The following is an 11,591-nucleotide window of genomic DNA, read 5'->3' on the forward strand; positions in this document are numbered from 1 at the left end:
TTTGAATAATTTTTTTCATTAAATGCCTTACACTTGCCAGCATGAAGTTACATAAAATAGTAAGATTTTCTTCAGTTTTCTCAGTTGCTTATAATTAGACAGAAGTAAGTTTTATACTGGCATTTTATTTCTCTAAGAATCAAAAGAGAAACTAAAAAGTTCCCTCAAATTACATCAAGGTTTTAAAAGAATGACTTAAAATTATACCTGACCCTTGAACAACACAGATTTCAACTGTGCAGGTCCACTTAAACATTGATTTTTTTTTCCATACAGTACAGTACTGTAAATGTGTTTTCTCTTCCTTATGATTTTCCTAATAATATAAAGAATACTCTAGCTGACTTTACTGTAAGAATGAGGTATAACATACAAAATATGTGTTAATTAACTGTTTATATTATCAATAAGTCTTCTAGTGAATAGTTCAGGTGAACTACTACTATTGTGGTTAAGATTTGGGAGTCAAAAGTTATATATGGATTTTCAGTTATACACAGGATCAACATCCCTAGCATCCACATTGTTTTGGGGTTAACTGTATTTTCATTTCTCATACAATTTGTTTAATATATAGGGAATGTTCAACACAGACATTTTAAATACCATTTTATTATAGAAGCAAATTATTTCATCTGTTAAGTTGTAAATACTGCAAACTGTATTATTCAAAGAAGTTTCAAAAATATTGCTAATGTTTTTTGTTATTACTATGAAAGTGCACCTTTACTTATTTAGTTTTGGTAATTTAGGCTTCTCTTAAATTCAGATGTGATACAAATAAATTATAGTCATTTGTCGAATTCTTACACAGTAGACTTTACATTTAAGAAAATATTTAAAATAACTTAAAAGATTGAAAAATAAGAATTGCAGCAAAAAACCCTTTAAAATCTAAAGAAATGTTTTTGGAGGTTAATGTTTCCATTAAAAAGGGGGGGGAGGAGAGAGAGAGAGAAAGTTTTAAATAGCTTCTCACCTGGATTTCTCTGATAAGAGTTTTATGAAAGCTAGTTGGTTGTCTGGTGCTGATTTTTAAAGCAGATCCAGAAATAAAACTCTATCTTTTTGATTGTTTAGAAAAATATTTCTACCAACAGGTCAGTGCTAATATTTATGTCATTGATAGAGAATGGTTTAAATATTTTAAATAATTCTGAGGGGATTTGCTTGGCATTGACATCAGAGTACAGCCTGAGAGACCTAATTTCCTAAACATATGGGCATACTGAATGGAAATAATGTATCCCTTGAGACTTGGAGAGTAAAGCATATGCCCATTTCCAAACAAATTTTAAGGGCTATGTTTTCATTTTAATTTGTGTGCACTTAAACCATTTATCCATATCATCAGTTTGAGTATAGAATCCTAAGTGGGAAGAAAAAAAAATCCCACTGTATTGGTCATTAAAGGCTTATAAAAGAAGTGGAAACTAAACTAGGATTTGTTGCCACAGACAGAAGAAGGTGTGGAGTGAGCAGAAGTCATAAAGTGGCACCTTTTCTACCTTTTTTTTAAAATCAGTATACAATTTTTAGAATCTTCTTTTAAAAATATATACATGTGTCTAATATTACATCTTACTTACTAGAATAAACTTTATGTTTTTTTTCTTGCAAATCCAGAAGCAGCTTCTCAAAAGGCTCCTTTCCTCAAACTGCTTACTCCCTTAGTTAGGACTCTCCCATCACTTATAGGGTAATGAATCCCCATTGCCCATCAATCTCCAACTCGGTTTGTTTGGTTAATTACTCATCCTGCTTATCCTAACTCTTTATCCTTTGAGCTTGTTTTCTCTCTTTATATTCTGCTCTCCTAATGTACCATCCCTAAGCCAAGCCCTTCTCTTCATGGTTCTCTAAGTCACTTTCATTCTTCGTTGTGTGGCTTTTGCTTCATCTGTATTATCGCCACTATTTTCTTTCATCTATGACAATCCTATCCCCCTTTAATATTCAGATCAATGTCCATATAGCTTTCCTGGGATAAGCTTACCTGTGTTCTTCCCAAACTCCCAAGCTCTTGTTACCCATATAATACCTCCCAAGTCTTAGTGTTTGCCTTGGGTAGCTCCCTGGCATTTCATAGGTTAACTGTGGCTTTTCTCTGCCTGATTACACCACTGACATCAGAGTCCTGCATATTTCTGAGATATGCCCTAAGGATATAACAAAGAACAAAGCAGAAAAAAAAATCCCTCCTCTCAGAGCTTAAATTCTAAGGGTGGCTCATTTGTGTAAGCATCTGACCTCAGTTCAGGTCATGATCTCACGGCTCGTGGGTTCAAGCCCTGCATCAGGCTCTGTGATGACAGATAGCTCAGAGTCTGAAGCCTGCTTTGGATTCTGTATCTGCCTCTCTCTCTGCCTCTCCCCCACCTGTTCTCTCTCTCTCTCTGTCTCTCTCTCTCTCTCTCTCTCTCTCTCTCTCTCTCTCTGTCTCTCTCTTTCTCTCTCTCTCTCTCTCTCTCTCTCTCTCTCTCAAAAACAAACATAAAAAAATCTAGAGTTATGTGATTGTTTGAGGTGAGGACCACAGTTCTCTGACAACGTATGACTAAGTTTGGGCTAATACAGCATCATGGGGAAACTTCCTCCTATAAAGAGCTAGTTAAGAAATAATGGGGGAAGACATCACCAAAAGAAATGTGGAAGAATGAAAAATGTTGCTCCTAGCTTACTACTTCACTCAGCTCATGAAATTATGTGGGGTCAGTGAAAGATTCATGAAGTCAGTGAAAAGAATCATGTAGCTCATTCATTGTTAATTCTACTTTTCTTACAAATTTCTGAAACTGTGAGCCATCACAATGATAGATTCTGTTCTCAGGGAGCTTACATTCTAACAGAAGAGAGTGCGGAAGCAGATTAATATGTACGTACCTAAATAAGAAAATAGCAAAAATTAGTAAGTGCTATGCTGTGGGCAAGATAGCGTCATGTGAAGAGGAATGGCTGGGAGTTATTTTAGAGAAGATGGTTTTAAAAGCTTTCTAGGAAAAGGTTAGCGGTCAAGCTGAGACATAAGTAGTGAGAAGCCAGCCTTAGCTGTTTAGGAAAGGGCACAATAGGTACAGAGGAGGTAGTGAAAATTCCTTAAGGCAGAAATAAGATTTGCATGTTTGAAGAATCCATAAAAGCCAGGGGAAAGTGGTTGGTGATGGCGTTGAAAAGCTGTTCTTGTAGGGTTTGTAACACCGAGTATAGAGTTTGCATTTCATTTTCAGTTCAATGAGAAGCCTTGGGAGGATGTATTAGTTTTCTATTGTGCTGTAACAAGTTGCCACAAAATCAGTAATTTAAAATAACACAAATTTATTCTTTCACAGTTCTGGAGGTTAGAAGTACTAAATGAACCTCATTGGTTTAAAATTAGAGTATTGGTATTTGCCTTCCCTAGCTTCCGCAGTCTCCCTGCATTTCTTGGCTCATGGCTCCCTTCCACTTTTGAAGCCTGACATGACCAGTCAAACGTTCCTCACATTGCATCACTGATTCTGACTCTTCTGCTCTGTGTCAACATTAATAAAATTACATTGGCCCCACCTGGATAATCCAGGATAAGTTATTTGCCTCTTGCTTGTTATATAGCATATTCAAAGTTTCCTAAGATTAGGATGAAGACATCTTTGGTGGGCCATTATTCTGCCTGCCAAACCAGAGTTTTTAAAGCAGAGAAATGGCATTACCTTATTTACATTTTAATAACAAACATATTACCAATCCTTCAGGAAATGGATCACGGAAGGTAAGGATGGAAGTGGGGAGACCAGGTGGGAGGATATAACAGTAGTTCAGAATTAGGATGATAGTCATGGACATGGAGAAATGCAGATGGATTCGAATTACCTTTTCAGGATAAATCAACAGGATTTGCTGACGATTTGGATTTGAGAGGAAGATGCGAGGGGGTTAAAAATCTAGCAAAGAAAATGCCTAGATTTTTTGCCTAGAGCATCTGAGGGGAAGATGGTAGCATTTATTGAATTGAAGGAGATGAGCAGAAATATTTTCTTGGCAGGGTTGGAGGAGCTAGAAATATGAGTTTTATTTTATCAATGTTATGTTTCAGATGCACATCAGTTATCTAAGTGGAGATGTCAAATAGGCAACTGAATATGAACTATAAGACTAGAGATTAGAGGAGGAGCCAAGATGGCGGAGAGCAAGGGAGCTCTGTAAACTTCGTCTGCCCCATCTATCAACTGAGAAGGACATTACTCTCATCTGCAAGAGCGGAAGGAGAAAATACAGACTCCAGAAAGAAGAGAACCTCAACGATACCTGAGTGAGTGAGTGCGAACTGGGGAGATTGGAAAATAGGCCAGCCCAAGACGGGCAGGGGAGGTGGGAGCCCCAGCCCAACATGGGGCAAGTGCACGGAGCACGAGAGACAAAGGGAAGAGACAGAGTCGGAACACGCTCATAGAACTGTCTCTGGGGAAGAGGTATAGAACGCTTAACCACGCTTGGAGAGAGAAACTCACTCCATAGATAACTGCTGGGTAGCCCCAATCCCAAACCCCGGGTGGTGCAGAGGAAGAACAGCTTCCAGCCTTGTGCCATCTTGGCAGGGAGTCGACGGCCACAGCAGCAGCACCGCCAGGGGTGCTCACTTTGACCTCAGTTTTGGGAGTGGGAGCACGAACCTCACTTCCACAGCGCATCTCACCCCCAGCATTGGCTGCACAAATCCCGAATCCCAGGTGCCAACAGGGAAAAAATAGCCCCCACCTCTGCGTGATCCCAGCAGGGAGTTGGCAGTCATGGAAGCCTGGGTGCGCGCTCAGGCTGTAGAAGCTTCCAGCTCATTTCCGGCAGCGCCCAGCACCTCAGGCAACAGCTGCACGAAGTCAAGAGAAACTCAAGCCTCCCCCACGTGATCGTGATCCTGGCTGGGGGCTGGGAATCCAAAGTTGTGTCTGTGATGGTGTGCACCTCACCTCCTGCTGTGCATCTCACCTCAGGCTGTACACCTCGCCTCAGGCAGGGGCAGCCGAAATCCCTGCCTGAGCCTAGGCAAACGGATTCCTCCCCCTAAGAAGTCAGCCACGAAAGCAAATACATCTCATCTGTGGTAGCATAAAAGCGCACGGACTGGAACTCTGAACCGAGGCAGGCCTGGAAAATACAACTCGACTCAACTGTGCCAAAAGGAGATTGGACTCATTAGAGTGGCCTATAGTGCGTACTTCTAGCGGACCTTGGCGTGCTGCCATTCTGCTCTCTGCAGACACCAAAGGGAGCATCTGAGAGCAGCCTCCTAGACCTACCATACCAAACCACACCTATCCACAAGAGGGAGCTGCTGTTTTTTCTTCTTCTTCTTTTTTTTTTTAATAATTATTTTCTTTTTCTTTTTTCTTCTTTTTCTTCTTTTCTTCCTTTTTATTATTATTACCTTTTTTAACTTAAATTTATAAAAATTTTTACTCCTTATTTTCCTTTCTTCTGTCTGCCTTTTTTTACCTTCTTGCAATCCAGATATATTATCCTATATCTCATCCTTACCTCTCCCCTCAACTGGTCATACACTTTTAGACTGTCCACTGTCCTTTGTTGTCTCTGAAGCCTTTATTTTTTTTTCTTTCTTTTTCTTCTTCTCTACTTTTCATCTCTTGCCTCTCCATTTTCTTTCATTTTTTCCCCCTTTTAATATGTTTGTTTGTTAGATTTGTCTGTGCATTTGTGTGCTTCTGTTCCCTCTGTGTTTGTCTGTCTGTTTTCCTTCTTAGGGATACACCAAGAAACAAGCCAAAGTGTGCATGATGGGGAGTCCCAAATATTGCAGAGTAGGGAAATAAAATATTTAAAGGTACAACAAGAGAAACTGAGAGACACCATTAAAAGAATATTTCCTGAAACGACAAGCCCTGGACAGTCAATAAGCCTCCCTTAACAGAGAAATATTAACAGATGCACAGTGCACAAAGAGCTTTCTAAAGGTGACAAGAGACAAAAAACTAGCCAAAATGAAAAAACGAAGGAACTCTCCCCTGAAGAACCTCAGGAGGAAGTCACAGCCACATAACTGCTCAAGGTGTATCTAGACAATATACCAATCAAGAATTTAAAAAAATTGTCATAAAATTAATCGCTGGAGTTGAGAAAAACATCAAAGAATCAACTGACACAATTATTAGGCACTTTGAAAATAGGTGTGATGAGTTAAAAAAGGCTATAGATGAGGTGAATAACAAACTGGAGGCAGCCACCTCAAGGACTGATGAGGCAGAGAGAAGAATAGGTAAATTAGAAGATATAGTTCTAGCAAAAGAGGAAGCTGAAAAAAAGAGAGAGAAATTAATCCAGTTGCAGGAAAGGAGAATTCGAGACCTGAGTGATACAATAAAACGGAACAACATCCATATCAGGAATTCCTGAAGAGGAAGAGAGAGAGAAAGGGCCTGAAGGGATACTAGACCAAATTATAACTGAGACCTTCCCAAATCTGGGAAAAGAAATAGACATTCAAATTCAAGAGGCACAAAGAACCCCCTTAAGACGTAATATGAATCAGCCTTCGGCATGACATATCATAGTGAACCTGGCAAAATATAAAGATGAAGAGAGAATTCTGAAAGTACCTAGGGAGAAAAGGACCCTCACGTACAAAGGGAAATCTACCAGAGTGGTTACAGACCTATCTAATGAAACTTGGCAGGCCAGAAAGGAATGGCAGGAAATCTTCAATGTGATGAACAGAAAAAACATACAGCCAAGAATCCTTTATCCAGCAAGCCTGTCATTCAAAATAGGAGAGATAAAAGTGTTCCCAAATAAACAAAAATTGAGAGAATTCATGACCATCAAACCAGCCCTACAGGAAATCCTAAGAGGGACTCTATGAGGAAATATTGCAAAGAATACAAGGTGCCCGAGACACCACTGTAAACATGAATTCTAGGGAGAACACAATGACTCTAAATCCACAGTTTTCAATAATAACACTGAATGTAAATGGACTGAATCCTCCAACCAAATGACACAGGGTAGCAGAACGGATAAAAAACTACAAGAGACTCATTTTTGACTGGAAGACACGTTCAGGTTGAAAGTAAAGGGATGGAAAAATATCAGGCGACTGGAAGCCAAAAGAAAGGTGGAGTAGCCATACTTATATCAAACAAACTGGACTTTAAAGTAAAGGCTGTAACAAGAGATGAAGAAGGACATTATATAATAATTACAGGATCTCTCCATCAGGAAGAGCTAACAATTATAAATATCTCTGTGCCAAATTCGGGGGCGCCCAAATACATGGAACAATTAATCACAGAAAAAAAACAATCTTATTGACAAAAATTTGCTAATTGCAGGGGACTTTAATACTCCACTGACAGCAATGGATAGATCAACCAGAAGGAAATCACTATGGAAACAATGGACCTGAATGACACATTGGAACAGATGGAACTGATAGATATATTTAGAACTCTGCATCCTGAAGATAGGAAATTCACCTTCCTTTCAAGTGCACATGGCACATTTTCCCAGATAGATCACATACTGGGGCATAAAGCAGCCCTTCATAAGTATAAACGGATAGAACATACCATGCACACTTTCAGATCACAATGCTATAAAACTTGAAATGAACCACAGGAAAAAGTCTAGAAAATGTCAAAAAATGTGGAGGTTAAAAACCCCCCTACTAAAGAATGATTGGGTTAATCAGGCAATTAGAGAAGAAATTAAAAAATGTATGGAAACCAACGAAAATGAAAATACAACAATCCAAAATCTCTGGGATGCAGCAAAGGCAGTCCTAAGAGGAAAGTACATTGCAATCCAGGCCAATCTCAACAAACTAGAAAGAGTGCAAATTCAAAAACTAACAGAGCACCTACTGGAACTAGAAAGGAAACAACAAGATCACCACAAACCCAGCAGAAGAAAAGAAATAATAAAGATCAGGGCAGAAAGAGATGGTTCCTTGAAAAAGTAAACAAAATCGATAAACCTCTAGTTAGGCTCCTCAGAAAAAAAAGAGAGAGCACCCAGATAGACAAAATCATGAATGTAGAAGGATTTATTACAAGCAATCCCTTAGAAATACAAGCAATCATCAGAGATTACTATGAAAAACTATATGCCAACAAACTGGACAACACAGTAGAAATGGACAAATTCCTAAATACACATGCACTGCCAAAATTAAAATGGGAAGAGATAGAAAGCATGAATAGACTGATAACCAGTGAAGAAATCGAATTCATTATCAAAAATCTCCCAAGGAATAAGAGCCCTGGGCCAGCTGGTTTCCCAGGGGAATTCTAACAGACATTTAAAGCAGAGCAAATCCCGTGTTTCTCAAACTATTCCAAAAAATAGAAATAGAAGGAAAACTTCCAAACTCATTCTATGAAGCCAGCATCACCTTGATACCCAAACCAGGCAGAGACCCAGCCAAAAAACAGAACTACAGACCCAATATCCTTAATGAATATAGATGCGAAAATTCTCAACAAGATACTGGCAAATCAAATTCAACAGCATATAAAAAAATTATCCATCATGATCAAGTGGGATTCATTCCTGGGTTACAGGGCTGGTTCAATATTCGCAAATCCATCACATTAACAAAAGAAAGGATAACAACCATATAATCCCGTCGATAGATGCAGAAAAAGCATTTGACAAAATACAGCACCTGTTCTTAATAAAAACCCTTGAGAAACTCGGAATAGAAGGAACTTACCTAAACATTATAAAAGCAGTTTATGAGAAGCCCACAGCTAATATCATCCTCAATGGGGAAAAACTGCAAGCATTCCCCCTGAGATCAGGAACACGACAGGGGGGTCTACTCTCACCACTGTTGTTTAACATAGTGCTGGAAGTCCTAGCATCAGGAATCAGAAAACAAAAGGAAATAAAAGGCATCAGAATTGGCAAAGAAGAATTCAAAATGCCACTTTTCACAGATGACATGCTATTCTACATGGAAAACCCAGCAGACTCCACCAGAAGCCTTCTAGAACTGATCAATGAATTCAGTAAAGTTGCAGGGTACAAAATCAATGTACAGAAATCAGTTGCATTCCTATACACCAAAAATGAAGCAGCTGAAAGAGAAATCAAGAACCTGATCCCATTCACAATTTCATGAAAAACCATTAAATACCTAGGAGTAAACCTTACCAAGGATGTAAAAGACCTATATGATGAAAACTATAGAAAACCTATGAAAGAGATTGAAGAAGCCACCAAGAAAGGGAAAAATATTCCCCGTTCATGGAACAGAATCAAGGGCAAAAATGAACTATTGGGACCTCATCAAGATAAAAAGCTTCTGGGAGGACCAGGGGAAGGGGAAGAGGGAAGCAGAGTTGGGGAGAGGAAGGAATGCAAAACTTGAGAGACTATTGAATACTGAAAACGAAATCAGAGTTGAAGGGGGAGGGGTGAAAAGGAAGAGGTAGTGATGGAGGAGGGCACTTGTGTGGAAGAGCACTGGCTGTTGTATGGAAACTAATTTGACAATAAACTACTTACGAAAAAAAACTTCTGCATAGCAAAGGAAACAATCAGTAAAACTAATAGGCAACTGATGGAATGGGAAAAGATAGTTGCAAATGACGTTGGATGAAGGGCTAGTATCCAAAATGTATAAGAAACTCACCAGTCTCCACACTCAAAAACAATAATCCACTGGTGAAATGGGCAGAAAACATGAATAGACACTTCTCCAAAGAGGACATCCAGATGGCCAACAGACATGAAATGATGCTCAGTGACACTCATCATCAGGGAAATACAAATCAAAACCACACTTGAGATACCACCTCACGCTGGTCAGAGTGGCTAAAATGAATAAATCAGGAGAGTATAGATGCCGGCAAGGATGTGAAGAAATGGGCACCCTCCTACACTGTTGGTGGGAATGTGAACTGGTGCAGCCACTCTGGAAAACAGTGTGGAGGTTCCTCAAAATATTAACAATAGAACTCCCCTATGACCCGGCAATACCATTGCTAGAAATTTGCCCAAGGGATACAGGAGTGCTGATGCACAGGGGCACATGTACCCCAATGTTCATAGCAGCACTTTCAACAATAGCCAAATCATGGAAACAGCCTAAATGTCCATCAACTGATGAATGGATGAAGAAGATGTGGTTTATATATACAATGGAATACTACATGGCAATGAGAAAGAATGAAATCTGGCCATTTGTAGCAACATGGATGGACCTCAACGGTGTTATGCTAAGTGAAATAAATCAGGCAGAGAAGGACAGACACCATATGTTTTCACTCACACATGGAATAGAAGAAACTTAACAGAGGACCATGGTGGAGGGGAAGGGAAAAAAATAGTTGGGGAGAGGGGAAACTGGGTCATGGGCGTGGAGCAGAGCACTAGTTGGGATGAACCCTGGGTTACATGGAAACATACTTGACAATATAGTATAAAAAATTAAAATAAAAATAAGATAGGAAAGCTTATAAAAATAAGTAATTACTTAGTGGTCTAAAAGAAAAAATTATATATGCATTGTCTCAAACAAGTGAGGATCTTTGTCTTCTTCGATGTAATCTGGAAGTACATCAGGGAGCTGTAACATTTAAGAATGACCTTAAAGGGGCACTTTGGTTGGTAAGTTGGTTAAGCTTCTGACTTTGGCTCAGGTTATGAACTCACAGTCTGTGGATTCGAACTCCGCATCAGGCTCTGTGCTGACAGCCTAGAGCCTGCAACCTACTTCAGATGCTGTGTCTCCCTCTCTCTCTTCTCTCCTGCTTGTGTTCTCCCTGTTTACCAAAAATTAATAAACATTAATAATTTTTAAAGAAAGGGTTAAAAATTTTTAAAAGAATGACCATTTCAACCCTATGTGAAGATGGGTACACTTGAGGAAGGATTCTCTGTGGGGTGACCAGATGAACAAAAATATATCAATCAGAAGGAAGTGTACAGAAGGCTTTTACTAACTCAGAAGTTCAATAGAGTTGTGAAGAAAGAGACTTCAGAATCAAATTCAGATTTTATGGGAAATACCTCAAATACTGCCATGGTCACAAATGCAGAGTAATATATAGAAAAAGGTACACATGTTTATATATCAACTGTATATCATGGCATCAGGACATATATGTGAACATAAAATATATACATATGCACACATGGAGTTCTTGATACGCATGTCTATATACACAAAACTGGTAGATACAACAATCCTTGAAACATTATTCAAGGGGGATATTACTGAGTCAGACTTCTGTTTACGAAGAATAATCTGAAAGCGATGTTTGGGAAATAAGAGGATATCAACAGGATGTGTGAGAAGTAATAGGACTATGACAAAGGCAGATGTGAGTCGTTTTAGTGTGTGAGCCTCAGTGGTTTCAGTGGGGTTGTATGTGGAATTAGTGGTGAGAGAGGAAGAGCAGGGGTAGACTGAAATTGGATCCCTCATTATACATTTTTGCCTGTGTTCACTCAAACACAACACTGACTCCACTATGGAGTACAATGTGATACGAGTCTTCAGGCTACACAGCTGTATGACTGTCAAAGACACTGTATTCAAAATCTTTTCAGAGGAATTACACTATTACAGGGTGTAATGCATTTCTGAAACCACA

The 11,591-nt window shown here is 39.1% G+C and overlaps 1 protein-coding gene across 1 annotated transcript in view; it reads left to right on the forward strand.

Annotated features, from left to right (window-relative positions):
• LOC115292628 (olfactory receptor 5H2-like) overlaps positions 1-11,591 on the forward strand; it is a 20,765-nt gene that overhangs the window by 662 nt on the left and 8,512 nt on the right. The window contains exon 2 of the mRNA XM_029940669.1: positions 4,447-4,448. Coding sequence (XP_029796529.1) covers positions 4,447-4,448 — 2 coding nt within the window. The remainder of the gene's footprint in view (positions 1-4,446; positions 4,449-11,591) is intronic.

This window comes from Suricata suricatta, chromosome 5 (assembly GCF_006229205.1).
Source record: "Suricata suricatta isolate VVHF042 chromosome 5, meerkat_22Aug2017_6uvM2_HiC, whole genome shotgun sequence".
In the NCBI taxonomy this organism is placed as follows: Eukaryota; Metazoa; Chordata; class Mammalia; order Carnivora; family Herpestidae; genus Suricata; species Suricata suricatta.